At 37.5% G+C, this 21,606-nt stretch overlaps 1 protein-coding gene across 1 annotated transcript in view; it reads left to right on the forward strand.

Moving 5' to 3' along the window:
- The window catches only part of TBC1D31 (TBC1 domain family member 31), a 1,335,355-nt gene that overhangs the window by 498,422 nt on the left and 815,327 nt on the right, over positions 1–21,606 (forward strand). The window contains exon 11 of the mRNA XM_044066576.1: positions 11,547–11,679. Within this exon, the coding sequence (XP_043922511.1) occupies positions 11,547–11,679 (133 nt within the window). The remainder of the gene's footprint in view (positions 1–11,546; positions 11,680–21,606) is intronic.

Consider the following 21,606-nt stretch of genomic DNA (forward strand, 5'->3'; position numbering starts at 1 on the left):
TATCACTCTTCAAGAGGAACCTTGATGAGTGGATGGGTAACAGAAAGTTCACACCGGGGATCACACCAACTGCACTACTAGATAGGGACCAAGGGTACTAGCTGCTAGTACAAGGGTCTAGGGAACTACTAAAGGGGCGGTGAATACCGCACAACGTGGCTGGGCTAATATATGCCTTCGGGCAGATAGCCCAGTACCAACCTATGAACCTATTTGGGGATTCAGTAATGGCTCCCAGTTTGCAGTCATCTGCGAACTTTGTTAGCCAGAGTCCCTTAGTGTTGGCCTGTACTTCAGAGAAGCAGATGCTAAACAAGAGCGGTCTCAGGACTGAACCCTGAGGTACTCCACTTGCCTGTAGCTGGATCTGTAGTCAGCTACTTTTATAGTGTGGATTCTATCAGTAAGCCATTTGGCAACCCATCGAGTGATGTAGGGATTAATGCTTAGCTTATTACGTTTATCTATGATTCCAGAGTGGGGGATGGTGTTGAAGGTCTTGACAAGGTCCAGATAGGCTGTGTGGACCACCTTACCCTTGTCCACAGCTCTGGAGACTGATTCAAAGAATTCACTCAGGTTCAGGAGACAAGATTGGCCCTTCAGGAACCCAAACTGCATGGGATCCAGTGTTTGAAGGTTGCCAATGTCTTTGTTTATAAGTTCCATGATAATACATTCCATGGCCTTGCAGATCAGACTCGTCAGACTGATGGGGCGGTAGTTCCCAGGATCACTGTTGCTGTGCGCCACTCAGTGGGCACAAAGCCTGTGGTGAGGCTATGATTAAACATGACACTTAGGTGAGGTGCCAGTTCATTTTGTAGTTCATGTACTACACAGCCTGGGATGTCATCTGCTCCCATGGATGCTGTATTCTTAGCTTTGGAGAGTGAGTTTTTTACCTGTGTGGCCATTATTACCGGAATATGGCAATCTTTCTGTATTGAGATGGGCCCTTTAGGGGGTGAGCGGGGGGGTTTAGTTTGCACTGAATCGATCTGCCAGGATATTGGCAATATCCTTGGGATCAGTATATGTAATGCCATTCTGTTGAAGCTCAGAGCAAATCTGAGCAGTACCATTTAGATTCTTGACATAGCTATAGAATGTCTTGTGGTTGCCTTTGGAATCTTTGGCAATTTTATTTTTGTAACTAGCTTTGGAGGATTTTATGAGGGATCTCAGCTTCTTACCGAGGCTGGTAAGGGAGTTTTTTGCATCCTAAGATTTTCCTCTTTTCTGCAACAGTTTCTTTCTTTTGTTGTAGTTTGTTTATGGCAATGGACCACCAGATTGGCTTCCTTTTTTTGGTGGAGAGCATCTTGGTTCTATTGGGGATGGCACGATTCATGCACAAGTGGATGTGCTCGTATAGTGCCTTAGTGTAGGATTCAGCAGTCGAACTTTCAGTTCCCGTCTGCATGGGTGTCATGAGGTTTGTCACTTCTGATTTGAGTAGCATGAAGTTGGCTTTGGAGAAGTTTTTTACGGAGGTTTCCTTACTGGGGGGTGGGATGTGGATGTCAAGGGTGATTAGCTTATGGTCAGACCTGACTAACAAGGGGGGTGACCATAGATGTGGAGCATCGATTTCCCATGTTGGTAATGACCAGGTCTAGGATATTGGAGCCCCTTGTGGGACTAAAGATTAGTTGATCCAGGGTGTTGGAATTTATGAATTCTGAGAACTGTTGGGCAAAGTTGTTGGTACACGAGTAGTTTTCCCAGTTAATGACAGGGTAGTTGAAATCACACAGTATTAGGGTGTTTGGTTGTATCTTAATATTTTCCAGTATTTTTAGAATCTTGGCATGGTGGGGGATCTGTAACAAGGTACAATTTGTATTGCAGTCTTACCTAGTGTTAGTTGCACATGGAGAATTTCAGACGCATTGTATTGGGCATCTAGCGTGGTGTTGTGAATATCCTTGGTGAATATGGACACACTCCTCCACCTTTAGTGTTTCGGTCCTGGTTTGGTGGCCGAAAAATGTGTGGTAAGAGTTGTAGCCTGGTATTGCAGGGGTGCTGTCTGGAGCCTTGAACCAGGTCTCAGTTACTGCACAGATATCGATGTTGTCCATTTTTAGAAGTGCCTCAAGAGAGTGCATTTTGAGGTTTAGACTTCTAGTATTGAGTAGCATTACCTTCAGATTTTGCATGCTTGTGCCTGTTACCGTAGTGGTTTTGTCCTTTAAACTTTGCCTAAAAAAGGCACTGTAGGTGTGGCTGCATCTTGAGGACCCACACCATCCCCACCACCCTGGGATCTAAAATTGCAATTTAAGCCTGATAGCTGGTAGAACTGAAGTTTATTTCTTGAAGAATACTGGTACTGGTTGCACCCCATTATTTCACTGCTTCAGGTATGTGTATAGAAACTAATCCAACCTTTCACAACTAGAGGAAGTCCTTTAGGACGGAGTCTTGCTTCCTGCTGAAAGTGAATTTGGAGACATCCATAAACCTCTTTTATTTATTTATTTTTCTTTTTTTGTGTGTGAAGCAGTGAAATTGGGATGGGCTGAAGGCATTTCATATCCTGAATGTGCACTTGCAGCTCAAATGCTACCTGAGGAAGTAGTAAGAGTGTTGGAAAGATTAGTGGCTGGTTATCTTCCTTGCTGTTGCTCCAGAGGGGAAGGGCCATGGAGTTGCTAAGCAGGCATTTTTGAAGTGGACTGCCAGCTGCATTATCTTTTGCTATAGGTCAGTCAACTGCTTGTTGCCAAATGCTACAGTATAAGCCCGCTACATTAAAGGAATGGCTGCTTTCATTGCTAGTGACTGGGAGCATTGCAGCTATTGATGCCATTGCCTCTTTGTCCTTGGTGCACACTTTCCACAAGCATTATTGTCTCAGTTGTAGCTCAGGAGACTAGGACATTTGGGGAAGTCTTTCCTGCAAAACTAACTTTTTTTTTAATTACTTTTATTGAGTTTTTCAAAATGAATATATTTTTCCGTAACTTTAAATTGTATACATACTATTAATACATGTTAACAACAATATCATTTTAAAAATATAAAATATCAAAACTACTATTTGCATGGGTATCTACATTTACAAAAATGATTCACATTTTTACATTCAAAGTTCATCAGATATTACAGCCATTTTTCTCTATTTCACCACTTTTTGCCATGAGTTGTAATGAAAAAGATGTTTGCTTTGTGGAGAGAAGTATTAATATTTTATCATTGTCATTAGGGAATTTATTGTTGATTGTTTTATAATCTCAAAAGTTTGTTTATGATATAATTTTGTTTTCTTAATTATTTTATAAATAAGTGGGCTTTTCCATGAACACTTTATGTTAAGGGACCATATGCTCTATCAATTTAGATACAATTTGTCTAATTGTTAACTGCATTGTCTCTAATCTGTTTAAAATATATTGCCTTATACCTTGTATGGTTAGCCACAAATCGTTATCCAGTGTAAATTTGCTTCTTACTTGTTCCATTGTTAGAACTTTCCCAGAGTGTAACAATTGATGCCAATAAATCAGTTCATTTTTTTCTAAGAATCTTGATTGTGTCTATATCAAATGTTTTAATAGTATTCTGTGCACATACAGTAGAATATAAGAATGACCAAACTTGTATGTAAGGATTTCTGTTTGTAAAGCATTTGCATCCATTTAAAATGTATTTTATGAATTTTGAACTTAAATGCTTGTGTTTATATTGGGCAAAACATTCCCTCATCATCCAAAGAAAATTGTTTGATACCATTTCTTCATATTGCAGTGGTAATGTAAAACCTAATTTTAACCATATCCTTTCATGCATTTGCTTCCATCTGACAAAATAAGCAGTATTTACCAATAATGATATTGTTTTTATGACAAATGACAGTGCGTACATCTGTAGATCTGGAAGACTAATTCCTCCCTCTTCCCAATCATGTAAATGATAATTCCTAGCTATTCTAGGTTTATTAGGATGGCATAAGAATTTTAGCATTAATTTATTAAATTGTTTCATGTAAGATTTACAGGGAGGAAGAGAGAGGGCTTGTATAAAGTATAGTAATTTTGGAAAAAAAATCATTTTAATTACATCTAACCTGTCTTCCATTGAAAAATAATTTATTACATCTCTCTATGAGAGTTTTAATATTATTTAGGATATTAGTGTAGTTTATTGTAATTATTTTATCCAATTCATTTGTTAATGTAGCCCCCAGGTATTTAATTTCATTGTTAGCATCTATATTTAGAAAACCCTTATCTAAATATTTTACTAGAATTAATAAGTAAAATCTTTGTCTTATTTTCATTAATTTTAAGGTCTGAGAGCCTCTGAAAATGTTCATTTGAGTTTAATAAAGCTTTTAATGATATGTCATTAACTTTCAAGGTTAGCAGAATATCATCTCCAAACAATTGAACTTTTATTTCTAAAGTATTGTCAAGTTGTATGCCTTTGATATTTTTATTTATCCAAATATTGTTTGCCAACCAGCAGACCTGTTACCAGCAAGGTGCCACAGGGGTCAGTGCTGGGCCCCCTTCTGTTTGGCATATACTTCTCAGAAGTTCAGGTCAAAGCTAAAGGGTTGTGGCTGACCAAGTTTGCAGTTGACTGCAAACTAGGTGCAGTCTTTGAATGTCCAGATGATGTCAGTGTACTCCAGGAGGGTCTCACACAGACCAACAATTGGTGCATTAATCATGGTCTCAAAGTGAATGCAAAGAAATGCATCATCATTCCCTGTGTCACAAAAAATGTCCCTTCACACTATCAAGTCAATAAAAATGCCCTAGGTACCCATGAACTGGCAAGGGACCTGAGATTACAGGTTGACCACGACCTTAACTTCGACCACTATGTGTCTACTGTTGTAAGGAAAGCTTTCCACGTATCTCACTTGATTAGGAAAGGCACTGCCTCAAGAGCAAAAGAAGTTATAACCTTCCTATACTCTGCACTTATTTGGTCCATAATTGAGTATAATGCCCCATTTGGTATGTATTGTATTAAGCACCTACAGCAATTAAAGAGACCTCAGAGGTTTCTAATAAAGAAGATCAAGGGGCCTCCAGCATGTGCCTTACACAGACAGACTAAAATCCCTTTCAGTATACTCCGTATCATGTAGACGTCTTAGGGAAAACTTATGCTTGGCCTAAAGAGCAACCCAAGACCCAAATGTAATGAACTTACTGCATATCAGTAAGTCAAATGGGTCTAGGGCTACCCATTCCAGGGACTTAAATATGGCCTGCAACTTAAATAGTACATGCTGGAGAGACAGATTTATCTCCCAGTGACTGCCACATCTTTGGAACACGCTACCAATTCATGTGACACAGAGCACCTCTATGACACTGTTCAAGAGGAATCTGGATAAGTAGATGGGACACCATAAATTCTTACCTGGGATAGTGTCCACAACCCTCCTGGACATGGTCAGTCATCACTAAATGCAGTTTTGAGTATTGAGTAGTACTTCTACAGTATTACATTGGGTTGAAATGGCTAGACTTAAAATGTCCTCCGGGTCGATAGCCTAGTGATCTCCTATGAAAGATTCAGTAACAAACAGTAATGGAGACAAGGGCATCCCTGTTTTGTACTCCTAGTAGTTTTAGTAGATTTAGAAAAGCAGGATCCAATCTTTAAGTAAGCTAAGGATTTTTCATAAAGAGATTTAATTAACAGTGTAAATTTTTGTGAGAATCCATATTCTTCTAAAACTAACCACATATAATCCCAGTGGACAGAATCAAAGGCACTATTTATATCTAAACTGACCATGGTCATATTACTGTTTGTAAGGTTAATATAATCTATTAAGGATGTGATTCTTTTAGTAGTATGGTATGTATTTCTGTCCCTTATAAAGCCAGTTTGATCTTCATCTATTAACAATGGGAGTAGCTGTTTAATTCTAGCTGTAATCTATATTTAGTAAAGATATTGGTCTATAAGATGAACATTCACTTGCATTTTTATCTGGCTTCAAAATAGGTGATATTATTGTGCATTTCCAAGAAGGAAGAATATTTTTGCCATCTTTTACTAATGTAAACACTTTTAACAAAAATGTTAATGCTTCCTTAGTTAGTAGTTTAAATATTTCTGGGATCATATTGTCTATGTCATGGGGTTTGTTTAGCTTTAAATTTTTAATCTGGGATGTAAGTTCAGTCATTGTGATTTATCTATTAACTTTATATGCTCATCTGATAATTTAGTTTTTATATGTTTTATAAAGAAAGACTTTAACATGTTGAGATTTTGTTTTTTTTTTTCCTTTTGGGTATGGACTTTATGAAAATATAATTTAAAATCTTCTATACGCACAGTGGATATAAAAAGTTTACACACCTCTGTTAAAAAGCCAGGTTTTTGTAATATAGAAAAATGAGACCACAATACATCATTTCAAACATTTTCCCACCTTTAATGTGATTTATAACAATTCAATTGAAAAACAAATCCGTTGGGGGAAAATATAAAAAAATAAAAAACATACAATAAGTTGGTTGCATAAGTGTGTACACGTTTACAACATTCAGTCTTCTTGGGTGCACACCTGCCATCAATTAAAGAGACTCTGATTAACCCCAAATAAAGTTCAGCTGTCCTAGTAGGATTTTCCTGACATTTACTCAGTTGCCTGCTACAGCAAAAGCCATGGTTTGCAGCGATCTTACAAAGCATCAAAGGGATCTCATTGTTGAAAGGTATCAATCAGGAGAAGGGTACAAAAAATTTCCACAGCATTGGATATACCGTGGAACACAGTGAAGACAGTCATCTATATATATATATATATATATATATATATATATATATAGTCGATGAGAATAATGTGTGAAAAATAATGTATTTGGATCAGCATATTCATTATGTCAACAATGTTGAAAGTGGCAATAAAAATCTATCTTTGATATTGCTGTTTTCTTTTGTGTGCTTTTTGCATCAGTGTCACAATCATTCATTATAAAATTAAAGTCTGCTGCTAAGATTATATTCCCTTTAACGTGATGTGTAATGTCTTCTAAATATTGCTTGGCCACCTTGACACCTAGTCCAGGTATCCAGTAAATATTTACTAGTTGATATATCTTCAAATTTATGGATATCGTTACTAAACAAAACATCCCTGATTTTGTCATGATATGTTTTTATAATTTTGGGCACTAAGATTGAGTTTTTCCATAAAACTGCTACACCTGTCCACTTTTGTTTATAATGAGAACTTACTAAAATTGTATAGCTATTTGTTTTAATTTTATTTGTCTTCTTATACAAGATACATCTGTATAAAAAAAATAATCCATGCATTGAACATTTTCAGATATTTTAAAAGACTTTCCCTTTTACAGCCATCATTCAAGCCATTTCCATTGATAGAAATACATTTCATAATTAGATTATTACTACTCAAATTGCTAGTCGTGTATTTATAGTTACCAGGGAACAAGCATATTTAACTAAAGAGAATGACTTATTATCTGCTTTGGCAGTGTAATTATAACTCATAGACACCCAATAAAAAAAAGAGTTGAACAATAAAATATTAAAAATTGAGATAAAAACAATATTTTATTTATTTAACATTTGTTTACCTGGAAAGTCTGACTTGGAACAAAGCCAATTTTCAGCGAAGGCCCGGGGAGAAATGTTAAACCTCCTATGGGAAAACAAACTCCATCCTTGATTAGACTAGCCATTCAAGAGTACCCTGTAACACCCCTTCCAAGAGTCATTTCTAAGTTCAACGATCTAATCACTTTTTTAACAGAAAGTAGCTTACTATATCTTGTAGTCTTTCCATGTAATATACTTTCCTTAACAATGTATGTTTAAACCCAAGTGAATACTTTAAACACATTCATATAACTGTACTGTTCATATTATTTAGTATTAAGACAATGCAATTTACAATGACCTGCAATCTTTACCTGTAGTATTAATCAGTTGTCATTTAATAAAACTTATTCTAATAAGAATGAACTAATACTTTGTCATTCGGATTTATCTAGATAAACAGTATACAGGCATAGTCTTATGTAATTGCATGACAAAGTTCCTTTTCTGTAAATGAACCCAGTGAAGCTGTCAGTGTTACAGTGAGGAATATCTCTACTTGTTTCACATCATCATAATTTTTTTTTATTTTATCATATTGTATCCACTTAAAGCAAATATCAACTGTTTAAAGTTAAATCAAATGTTCTGTGTCTCTCATATATTTTTTATTTTAACAGATCTCTCATTATTTTTTAATTTGGTTCAAAAATGTCTTATTTTGTTAACAAATCTCTCATTACTTTTTAATCTGGTTCAGATAATACATTTTTTAGATAAATTAAGTAAATATCCCTTTAAGAAGCTGAAAAATTCAAACATCTCATGTTTTACCTTTAACCCTAGTACTTGCATCATGCCTGAGCCGTTTACTTTTGTTTTGAAGCACTTGAAAATTTGCAAAGGGATTTTAAGCTTCTGAATAGACTGACATTGTAAAATTTGATCTTGGGAACAAGAAAATAAGTGTTTCAGCTCACGACCTCTGTAGGAATAAATATGTCAACTTAACAGATTCTTCTAACTCCATAAACTCTATCCATAGCTCTGTTCATTGTATAACTTTAAAAATTAGTAAATGTAACTGTTAAGTGATACTTTGTACCTGTCTAGTCTGCAGTTATTGGAAGGTGCTCACATTCTTGGCCAATGTATTTTGCAAATGTAACTGCATTTTGATGCATCAGTTTTTTTTTGTATTATTATCCTATGTAATCATAAATGTATTCCTGTTGTGTTGTTACCTCTTTACACATTTTTTCTGTATGGTGATTTTTTCCCTGGGCCTCCACTGAAAATGGGCTTATGGCCCAGTTGGACACTACCAGTAAACAAATGTAAAATAAATTAACAATTTGAACACTTCTGAATGTGTCTCGAGCTCGTGGAGTGTTTTAACAGCTTTCCCTCCCTCTGTATGACTGTTTGTGTAGTCCAAACAAACTCTGTACTCTTAAAAAAAAAGTTTGCAGTCATAAAAATGAATGCCATTACTGTTATATTAAATCTTATTAACTCCACACAGACAAAACACCCCTTTTCATGTTACAAATGAAATGTACAGCAATTATTAATTCAATTCAAGCCATGAAACATTTAAAGAGAAACATTGGTAACATAAGCACACATCTTTTATATAGAGCTTGGAACGTCTTGAGATTTCTGTAATAATTCTGTATGTAAAAAATGAACTTGCTTTTTATAAGCTGTTAAAACACTCTATATCTATACTGTGTAGAAGAATATACTTTATGGTATGTTACTTAGAAAATGTGTCATTCTCTTTTAGTCTCTCTTTTTAAAAGTTAGTCTGAGAATTTAGCATTAAAACAAACTATAAGCAGATATTGTTTTGTTGTCTTGAGTATTATATTTTTGCCATTTGCTTTTTTTGACAGGTGCTAGTTATATGCAGAGCACTACTTCAAACATTATCAGACTGTCATGTAACAATGAAAGTAAAGGAACAAAAATAAATAGTCTACATGTTTCCTTTTTCTGTTAGTCTTTCGGTTGAAAGGCGTACATACTAGGTAGATTTGTAAAATTATCATTTGACTAAGGTGTAGTTCTTTTTGAATGAGATGAGTGTGATATAAAAGGAGAAACTACATAAAACAGTTATTTAAAAGTTATTGATAATTTGGTCTCTTTTTCTTCTTTTCTGCTTTTTTCCAGTCATTCTTCTCTGATTGATGCTTTAGGGAAAATCCAGTCCAGTCCACTTGTTCTCTTTAGTCTAAAGTTTTATTAAATGTTAAAAAAGACACAGCTGCATCCAATGTATCAAAAGTTTTGGCACCTTCAGGGAAAGAAGATTTTAAGTCTTGCGGGAAACAGTAGATGAACTTTAAAATTTCTCCTCTTCAATTCTATTATTAATGGTAAAAAATATTTTCTTTTAGAGATTACTTCTGATAAGTAATCATTGTCAAATCTTATTTTATTGTCTTTAAATTTAACAGGTGAATTTGACCACGCAGTTTTCAGTAATAATTCTTTATCTTGAGAAGAGAGGAATCGTACTGTTATTAATCTTAGACTTTTATTTACTTTGTTAGAAAATGATAGCGCTGCCAACAACCTACAGGCACTTTCAATTCCATAAGAAAGTGAGTCAGGAAAATTCAAAGTGCTTGGAAGCCAAGATGTGAGACAATTTACCATATTGTCCCCTTCGGTCTTTTCTGGTAATCCATAAATGCGCAGGTTGTTTCCTCTGGACCTATTTTATAGGTCATCTAGTTTGTTTAATAGCAAAGTATTTTGTTTTGAGAGAAAATCAAGCTGAAGTTCTTGTTTAGTAAGTCTGCCTTCCATACCATTAAATGTCTCTTCCATGCCAGCAATCTGTGTTTTATGTTGCATTATCAATTCCTGTAACTGCTCCATTTGTTTTGTACATTTTTCTTTAAAGGAATCAAGTTTATTGTCCATTTTGTCAAACTTCAAGGATAGGTCTTGAATAATAGACAATAATGATTGCAGTTCTTTCTTCATTGACTGGTCTTATGAAGTGCTCTTTGAATAACTCATTTTGAGGAGAAGTTGGAGTCATTTCTAACTGAATTTTGAATGAAAATCGAGGAATTAAGACAAAGTAATCCAATGCAGACTTCCAGAAACTGTAGTAGAGAGAACTCAATGAATATAAAAAGTCTACTAATCCAGATTTTTGATATTTTCTATCAGAAATATAACTTGGCAGAGCTAAGAAACTGTGCTGTCAACCTGTCAGCATCCTGGTCACGCCCCAGAGCATAACCATTTGAACTCTGCTCTTGCATAGTCGTCTGGCTTCTTTCATCCTAGTGGTAGCTCTTTGGATTCTACTTAACCTAAGACTCATGAAGGAGAATTCTCATATTAGATAAAAGAAGTGCTGGCTTCCTGTATCAGTTGATTTATCAGTTGATGTATAAGAGACTCCCTCTTCATGGATCAGGAAGTAGCCTTCCACCATGTTACATATGAGGAGACCTTTCATCAGCTGCTGCTGTTAGATGTATGTTTAAGCTGGTTAAGTGTATAATCATTTATTACTTGTTTTATTAATGTGGTACCAACCAAATCTGCATTGCTGTTTCTTGCTGGTTAAGTGTTCACTAGCATCTGGGATTGAGCTGTTAACCCCCAAGGATAAGTATGCTTTTGTATTTGGTGCTTGATGCCATTGCTTGTCTTTCATGTGCCAAGACGTTCTTGTATGTGCTGTTTTTCTGAAAAAAAAGTAATTTCAATGGCTGAGGTATAATCCAATTTAGAAGGTATGATGAAGGGACATCTTTTAGATCAACTGCTAAGATAAGACTGTATCTTTTGTTGCTTAACCAAATATGAACACTAATTATATTAGTTCTGCCATTGAATCTTTACTGTGGTGTAAATTGTTGTTCATCATTTTCTCCCTCCTCTTAAATTCTTTGATACTTTCTGAACTACAGAATAACACTATAGAAAATAGAATTTATGTGTTTACATTTTTTCTTTGACAGATATTATCGGCATTGGCTCACTGGTCTGCACTTTTTGGAGAAACACCATACCTCCCTCTGCTGGCATTCCCATTTGTAAAGCTGTTTCAAAACAATCAGCTCATCTGCTTTGAGGTTGTTGCCACTGTTATATGTAAGTAATTATGGAATTGCACCACGGATTTTGTGTTCATTATGTCTAAAAAAATGCATTTGCTCAATTTATGAAAGATTTTGCATTTAAAAATGCAGCCTGTTGGAAATTAGAGTTTTTTACTGTGGTATTAGGATAGATACATAGCCAGTGAATTCAGTTTGTATGTAATACATGTAGATGAAGAATACTGCTGTATTATTTCTTTACCTTGCCATCCACTCCAGGTTAAAACAGTCTGCGATGGATTGTGATGCAAAGCATAAATACTGTGCTAGTATCACTTTAATATAAATATTTCCTCTTCTTGTGCAGTAGCAAGTAATAGGATTATGTTTTCTGTGTACTTTTTATGATCCCATGGCGGCTTATTTTTTGGCATAGGGTGAAAGATCCATTGTTCATTTCTTCCCCTCAGGGAGGAAGGTCACTGGAGCCGATCCATTCTCCATTCAGTTGAGAATAGTCTGTGACATGACCATCAGCAATACAACCCTGAGGGCATTTTTGTTCTGAGTCCATAATCCTGTCCCTGATGGTGGTATATGCACCTGTATTACTGCAGCAGCTACCACCTCACCCCAAGCAGCAGGAGCATGTCCATGTGAGTGCTTCTGGGATCTTGGCTTGGGTATCCATACCCCCCCCCCCCCCAGCTGTGGCCTAGGCAGAGGTAACAGTTGGAGAGCCTTCAAGTCCCCCCCCCCCCAGTCAGGTGTACAGGAAAAAGCCATGTCTTTCCCATTTCTACAGCCAGGCTTTTTCAGTGCCCAAGAGACAGATCTCAAATTCAGATCACCTGGCCTGCAGCCAGAGTGTTACTGTCTGTACTACAGAAATAGGGGTGGGCTATGTTATTTCACTTGCAAATTTTACTGCTTAAGCTTTTTGGCCTTGTGTCATCTTGAAGTATGTCATTATTGGCAATCCTATATTATTGTTGCTGCTTTTGATTACTGAGGTTATTGTACTTTTGGTCTAATATGCTGTTTTCCATTTTGATTTATTGTATAGTTATGTACTGTACTGTTATCTGTTGTTTTTGGGTCATGGCTGAAGCCGGGCTGTTAAATTACAGTCCCAGCTACCATTCAGAAGCAAAATAAAAATCAGTGCAACTATATTTAGTCAAACATCCTTGGTGTCCATTACTAGCCTCATGTTTTTAGTTTGGTCTCCCATGTGTTCATCTCATTTTTTTTCAAAAAAAATTTTTTTTTTTTGGCCACCAGTTGCCCCAGTCTGATCATTTAATTTGTACTCGGATCATGCTATTCATTGTTTTCTCCTTCAGGATTTACATAACACAACAAGGCAAGAGTCAAGAGCCTAGGACTTGGGTCGTCATCCAGCAGGGTTATATTTTTAAATCTGTTAATATTCATCACTCTCTTTGCTAGCAGGCACATTTGCAGTGCTGAGTTGAAACCATTGTTTTACCCACAGTACTCTGCTGGAATGCAAGCACTCTTTGGCATGGCTCATGGTTCTAAGTCACTCTGCAGTACAGTGCAGTACTTGATCTTTCCCATGTGATGCTCTTAGAGTAAGATGTTGCTGGGTTCTTCTTCACAGGACAGCTGAGGTGACCTTGACAGATGCAGCGTCCAAGCCAGTAGTCAAATGGGAGCCATGGTCAAAACTCCTGTACCAAAGTCTGATTTCTTTTTAAAATATGATTTGTTGTTGTTCTGAGAGCTTGTCCTTCAGTACAAAGACAGGGTATGTCTATTACTAGAATTGACTAAGAGGGGTCGAATGAAGCAGCCATAAGTTTGTTCTTCTGTCCCCAGAACCTTACAAGAACAGTGGTAATAATAAAATGGGAGTATGGGAGGTGACTTCTGCTTCATTTGTGATTGTGTGTTTTGAGTATGAGAAATATCATCCATGCTGCACTTCTCAGTAATGATTGTGATTCTTCCACCAAAGGGGATGGTGACTTTGTCTCTTGGCCTACTCCCTCCTCGGCCCTTAATGATAGTTGGCCAAAAGACTACCTCTCCCACAACTATTGGAAGCCACTTTTGCTTATAGTTATGTGTGAAACTACCAGAAAGAAGTGACAGACTATCTGTGATGCAGAGTCACGAGAATGGAGATTTTTGATGATCTGTAATGATGCAGTGGAGTACAGGAGGCACATCAGAATATGTTTCGAGGAAGAGTTCCTTGGATTTATCACTCTGTCAGGAAATCACTATGCCATCATCCTTCCTTTGCACACAGTAACGTTTAACGTGTTTTTATCCTGGCTGTTATTGTTTGTCACTTTATCTCCATGCATTCTGCTAAGCAACAGTCTTTAACACCCACTGTGTACCTAGATACTCCCAAATTTTTGTTGGCTGTAACAAAGACAGTTGCAAATTCAGTATTTGGGCACTCTCTTTGCAAGGATAATCACACTACCCACTTAGGCTTCCAGGTAATCTTAGAATTTGTCTTCTTTCTTAAATTTCTGACTTGTGCCTTGTGAAGACCAGTTTGCTACATTTACTTCTCACCAGTGCTGTATGTAGCTGTCCTTTAGACAAGACTATGAGAAGAACTGCAGTAACCTTGAAAATGGTTGCATGCAATGTATTTAATAACATTCTTGTTTTGTAAAAAAAATAAACCTTTAAAGCACACTTAACAGCTCGTCTCTTGCTTTGGACATTTAGTGCATTTTGGTTTATAATACACAGTAATGTCTGTTAGTGGCATTCCTTTAATTGTCCCTGCACCATTTGATTACTTCTGCACTTGCTTCATTGTAACCCTGCTGTCTTTTGGTTGCGGAGGCGACTACCTCTTTATTTTTTATTTTATTTTATTTTATTTATTTATTTTGCTTGTGTCTGGTGCATTTTTGGTGTGTTTCTCAATCTGTTTTACTTTGTGGTTTTAAACATGACATTCTTAGTGGTTTGTTGCTACTGCACATGCCCAGACTCATTGTCTTGTGCTGCTATTGACAGGCTGGAATATATGGTCTTTGGCACCCCAGACTTTGACATTATGGTTTCTTTTTTCTTTGATTTAAATTCCTGTCACAGTGCAAATTGGTGGTTACTCTGCCTATTAATTTCTCATGGCATTTTACATTCCACCATACTCCTACTAACATACTCTCAGACTTTTATAGGAATAGGTAGTTGCTCTGCAAGAACCTTTAATGTTTGTTTTTGATGTGATTTGCTTTTGCACTGTATCCTGTAATGCATGCTTCTTAATTTTGGATTTTACTTGGTCAAGTGTATGATCAGCAGATCTATTATTTCTTTATTGCTTGCAAGAAGTCGTATATCTGATTTCTTGATTTACCTTCAGAATACCAGTGAATTGCATATGTATTGTATCTGCTTCGAATGTATTGTATATTTTTACTTACTGCTACTTTAGCATATTGTAGCATCATAATTCTTAATATGCCGTACATCAAGTTATTATCAATGTTTTATGTTTATATGTTGGTGATGATTTTTTAAAATAATTACTGTGGTTAATAGCTCTGTCCAGTCAGCCCGTACAATTTTGACCAGTAGTTTGTTTTCACTGCGTGTTTAATCTTAAAACAGTTATATTAGTACATTTGTTACCCTGAATGAGAAAGTCAGAAACCCTGTACATGAGCTGCAGATTCTCCAGTGTTCACAAAATAAAGGAGCAGTTACATATTACCAAAGGAAATATGCCAAATAGTTAAAAACAAAGTAACCGATCACATGACTTATTTGATCATATAGTTAGGGTTAATATGAGAAATAAGTTGGAGAAAATGCATGAGAGAAAAAGCACGATTGCAGACAAGTGAAAAGATGATTGATGGTTGGCAAAAACTATTTCAGACAGGCTGAAACGTGACTGTGAGAATGTTCATGGGAGCTGAGCAGTTCTCTTGATGTATATAAGTATCCATTCAATGATACATTAACTGCCTGTGTTGCCTTTTGTGTTGAGTAAGATAACTGGCTGATACAAAAGAGCTGAGTTTAGAGGTAGGATATTAGGCATCAGTCAATGTTTAACTCTTCTAAGAGGATATTTTCCTATAAAATGTCAGGGATAAGCCAGGATAGAATGCACCCAGTAGTTTCATTTGAGGTACTAGATTGACTGTAGATGAGGGGTGGGTTTGGGATAATGCTTAAGGTCGCCACCCCGCATACACAAGTTACAGGGATTGATTCTAACCTTGGTTTATTGTCTAGGCTTAAAGTGGCCCTTTAGGCAGTTAGCCCAGTAAGAACCAGCACTATGAACCAGTTAATGATAGTATGTTTTGTGACATCCCTCCTCTGAGTCCGTAATAAAGGAGCCTGAATCTTTACCACTGACACTGGTGGGGACGTTGTCTTGAAACAAAAATAGATACAAACAGTATTTCTAGATGCAGCTCTCTGTATCAAGCACAATTTCCTTAAGAGCACATAAGGAACACAGGTAGGCATGTAGATAATTTATCCTGCCATAGAACAGCCTGTTGCCTATTGGACAGGTAGGATTGGAACCATTTCAGCGTGGAATTGCTGAGTGATAGTTTATTTAATGTATGGAGGAGTTGAATGTGGTTCACCATCTCAAAGGCCTTGGAGAGGTCTAAGAAAAGAGCAGATGATAGTTTATTATTGTTTCTGAAGTTATTGATGGTATTAGAAAAGGATAGTAGGGCTGATGTGGTACTGTGATTTGGCCTGAAGCCATGTTGGGAGTTAGCTAGAATTTTATTTTTGGTGAGGTGTTCCATCAGTTGTTTGTGGACACACTTTTCCATAATTTTGGCCAGGGTGAGAGTATAGCTATAGGTCTGTGGTTGGTTAGCTCTAGTGAGCTACCACCTTTATGGAGAGGAATAATGTGGGACATTTTCCATATGGAGGGGATGAAGGCTTCTGACAAGGTACGGTTTATGATTATGGAGATGGGATAGGAAATGGCCTCAGCTGCTTTTGCAGAAACTCAGCTGGGAGAAGGTCAGCTGCTAGCTTAGTGGTTTTAGTTTTTTTAGAAGAGATGTTATAAAGGATATGGGTACTGGATCAAAGGTAAATAGATGATCTGATGTAGTTGTAGTATTCTGCTGGCATGGGTAGTGGAGTGGGCTGGTTGTTTGTTTGAATTGTGTGGCCAGGGATTGTATAGTTTCTGTGAAGAAACTATTGAATGTGTTAGCAATGTTTACAGGGCACTGTTGTTTGCAAGTTGTTGGAGTGGGGGTGGTTGCCTGGCCTGGGTGCAGGAGCTTGTTTAAGCCTGCCCAGAATTTTTGTGGATTATTAAGGTGTTTGTGTTGGAGGTGGAGGAAGAAGTTTTTTTATCATTTAAGATCATTCTTTTAGTTTAATTTCTAAGTTGCCAGAAGGTTTGGTGGGAGTGTGGGTCTTTAGAGGGCCATGTGACCCACATCTTGTTTCTAGATAGGATTTTGGATTTTGTTTCCTTAGAGAGCCATGGTGCGGTTTTGGTTTAGTTCTAATGGACCGTGTTGGAGCATGGGAATCTAGAATCTTGAGGAAGGTGGTGTTGAAGTAGATAACTGCCTCTTCAAGAGGAAGAGACTTGAGTATTGTCCAGTTGTGGGCTTTAAGTTCAGTTTGAAAAATGGAGGCGTTGAATTTATTATTGTTCTTGATTTTTATGGTTGTAAGAAGGGGTGATTTTCTTGAATTTGATAACATAGGTGAGTAAGTGATCACTCATGACCTCTGGGTGAGTACCTGCTGAGTACTGGTCAGGATCTTTATTAGTAAGGATCCAGTCCAGGATGCTGTCTTTGTTTTGGGGTTTATCTAGTCTGGTAGGAGTGGATATGAGCTGAGAAAAGCCATGTAGATTTATGCTGCTAGATGGGAGCTAGATGAAGGAATTCCAATCGATGTTGAAGTCACCTAACACTATGGATTCCTGGGGTGAGTTTGAGTTAACCAGTGGAGAAAGTCCTCTAAGGTTTTATATTATTGTTGCCTGGGGATGTAAATACATGCTATATTTATGCTTTTATGTTTGTTTGGTTGAAGTTTTACAAGTAGAATTTCGGCATTGTTTGTTAGGAGGGTTGTGGAGAGGCAAAGGGAGATTTGTAATGTATTTTGTAGAGTATGGCTACACCGCCACCTTTACGAGTTATTCGGTCTGCTCTTAGTATATCATACCCTGGTGGGATTATCTGTGTGTCTTCGTACTTGGTTTAAGCCAGGTTTCTGTGATACATAGTAGGTCTGGGGAACAAGTAGCTAAAAGGGCATGTAGGTTGTGAATCTTATTGTTTACACTTCTGATGTTTAGATGACAGGTCAGAAGAGAGTTAAAGGTCTAGAGTTTAGATTGAGAAGTGGAGGGAGGATAGGGTGGAATTACAATTGAGTGGAGGGAAGGGCCAGGGTTGGGGTGGATATCACCATCTGTGGCTAGTCTGTGATTCAGAGTGGTAATGAATTTGAGGGCTTTGAGTAGAAGTTTGTAGTAATGTTTATCATTTGGCCTAATATTGGTAGGTTTGATAATTACATAGCATTGAGTTCTAACAAGGTGGGTGAGTAGGAGTTGAGTCATGGCCTCTGTTGTTAATTATGGGTGAGGGTTGGTTTGGTAGCCTGGGTGGTGGAAGCCTCGTAAGACCAGGTTTCATATAGGGTAGCTAGGTAAGGGACAAGTAGGAGGGGAAAAAGAGTTAGTATGATAAGCTTCCTGGGTGGTGTCATATTCCGTTTGATCTTAGAGGGCGGTAGTGAGGTACAGGAAGTTAGTGGACAGTAGGGGGAGTGGTTTGAGGTTATAAAAGTATGAGTACTGGGAGCGGGTGGGAATAGAGGGCAGGGCGGGGGAGCGGAGTGTATGATCAGCAGATCTATTATTTCTTTATTGCTTGCAAGAAGTCATATATCTGATTTCTTGATTTACCTTCAAAATACCGGTGAATTGCATATGTATTGTATCTGCTTCGAATGTATTGTATATTTTTACTTGCTGCTACTTTAGCATATTGTAGCATCATAATTCTTAATATGCCGTACATCAAGTTATTAGCAATGTTTTATGTTTATATGTTGGTGATGATTTTGTAAAATAATTACTGTGGTTAATAGCTCTGTCCAGTGCCCGTACATTTTTGACCAGTAGTTTGTTTTCAATGCGTGTTTAATCTTAAAACAGTTATATTAGTACATTTGTTACCCTGAATGAGAAAGTCAGAAACCCTGTACATGACCTGCAGATTCTCCAGTGTTCAAAAAATAAAGGAGCAGTTACATATTACCAAAGGAAATATGCCAAATAGTTAAAAACAAAGTAACCGATCACATGACTTATTTGGTCATATAGTTAGGGTTAATATGAGAAATAAGTTGGAGAAAATGCATGAGAGAAAAAGCACGATTGCAGACAAGTGAAAAGATGATTGATGGTTGGCAAAAACTATTTCAGACAGGCTGAAACGTGACTGTGAGAATGTTAATGGGAGCTGAGCAGTTCTCTTGATGTATATAAGTATCCATTCAATGATACATGAACTGCCTGTGTTGCCTTTTGTGTTGAGTAAGATAACTGGCTGATACAAAAGAGCTGAGTTTAGAGGTAGGATATTAGACATCAGTCAATGTTTAACTCTTCTAAGAGGATATTTTCCTATAAAATGTCGGGGATAAGCCAGGGTAGAATGCACCCAGTAGTTTCATTTGGGGTACTAGATTGACTGTAGATGAGGGGTGGGTTTGGGATAATGCTTAAGGTCTTCACCTCGCACACACAAGTTACAGGGATTGATTCTAACCTTGGTTTATTGTCTAGGCTTAAAGTGGCCCTTTAGGGCAGTTAGCCCAGTAAGAACCAGCACTATGAACCAGTTAATGATAGTATGTTTTGTGACATCCCCTCCTCTGAGTCCGTAATAAAGGAGCCTGAATCTTTACCACTGACACTGGTGGGGGACGTTGTCTTGAAACAAAAATAGATACAAACAGTATTTCTAGATGCAGCTCTCTGTATCGAGCACAATTTCCCTTAAGAGCACATAAGGAACACACTCAGTCCGGGGTCTGGGTTTCCCTTTCTCTCTCTTCAGGCCTCATTAAGGCTACCCACTGGCACAGCTGTAGATTTGAGTCCTCAGCTAAGTGTCCATGCCAAGTCCTCCAACCCCCTGTTTGTGAAACCAGTACTTGGTGTCCCTGCTCCAAGTAGCTGGCACACGCACACTGTTTGAGATTTGATTTTCACACACACATGCACACACACACACACACACACACACACACACACACACACACACACACACCTGGGAAAGGGTGGCACAGATTTATAGCTGTGCCCCTCTGCCCAGACTTAAGGTGGTTACTGTACCATACACTCCAAAGCCAGCTACGCTAAGGCTGTTAGAAGGGTACCCAATTATACTGACTGAAATTAATATTAATACAAATGATAGCATTTTGACCAATGCAATAAGGCTTTCAGGAGTGGGCACAATATCACCAAATAAGTATAAGTGCTCTCAAATGTTAAAATATTCTGTAAAGGACCAGCCCCAATGAAAAGTTTAAATATATTTGATAGTAAATAATAAAGGAACATGAAAATACTAAATATCTATTTACAATAAGCACCAGAGTTTCAGTTATAGGAAATACTAAAATAACACAGATGAATAGATTTACACAGATACAGAAAAAAACAGTACTTGACTAATCTCACTATATTTTTCTGACTGATCTAAAGAATTACTGTTCATTGGTAACTTACTAGAGTAAAGCAAGATAAAGTAGCCTGACTGTGTATAACTGCATGCACACAAGGTGCTGGATTGTCAAAGTCATTCCCTATCAAGACATCTGCAAGAATATCCTTAAACACAGCTATTTGATTGCTTCCTTTTCCAACCTCCCAGTCAAGGTGTGAACCCTGGTCTAAGAAATTTGGAATGGGGTCCCTCCTAAAGCTCTGAATGGAGTGGACTGCCCAAGCAAGTACTGCTCCTCTTTAACCACTGCAGGCTTCACAATGGATATGTCAGAGGATGTGTCTCTGTCAGCAGTGGCCTGTTTTCCATCCACTAAGATGTGATATAAACTTTGGCGGTAGTTTGGTACCCCTGTTGTCTCAGGACAACTCACCACTGGCATACTGTTATTCCCATTTGCTGGCTTCCACAAGTTTTGTTCCCCACCTTTCTTCCCTGCACACCTCTGTGATACATGGCCCCATGGGTTACATTTGAAACATTTAACCCTTGATCCTGGCCGTCTGCCTGAACTAGTGGCTTCCCCTGTTACTGATGGACTCTGTTGGGGTAGTTTAGGCTGCCCACCGTGAGTTCCCTTATATCCATGTGCAGCACTGGATATCACCTTCCTGTGCAGTGATGCCATGGTTGCTAAGTAGAGATTTTTCCATAGCTCATCTGCAGAGTTACACTCTCCAGTTTGCCATCCAGATTCTCATGTCCACAGACAAAGTGCTAAGGACTTATTCCCTCACCAAAGGGTCTGCCAGCCCTTCAAAAAGTGGTGACTTGACACCCACTGTGTTATTTTAATATTTCTTGTGATGGAAACTGTGGTGTTTACTGTAAATAGATGTTTAGCATTTTCATGTTCTTTTATTATTTATTATTAAATATATTTAAACTTTTCATTGTGGCTGGACCTTTAGAGAAAAATTTAACATTTGAGAGCACTTATATTTATTTGGTGATAGTGTGGCCACTCCTGAAAGCCATACTGCATTGGTCAAAATGCTACCATTTGTATTGATATTAATTTCAGTCAGTATAATTGGATACCCTTGTAAAATCCTTAGAGTATCTGGCGTTGGAATGTCTGGTGGCAGTAACTACCTTATAGTCTAGGCAAAGAGGCATAGCTAGTAAATCTGTACCAGCCTTTCCCAGCTGTGTTTGTGCGAAAATCAAATCTCTCAGCCTATCTTGACCTCACCAAGGCTTTCAAT

Source organism: Protopterus annectens, chromosome 3.part1, assembly GCF_019279795.1.
Source record: "Protopterus annectens isolate FY-2018-M chromosome 3.part1, PAN1.0, whole genome shotgun sequence".
In the NCBI taxonomy this organism is placed as follows: Eukaryota; Metazoa; Chordata; order Ceratodontiformes; family Protopteridae; genus Protopterus; species Protopterus annectens.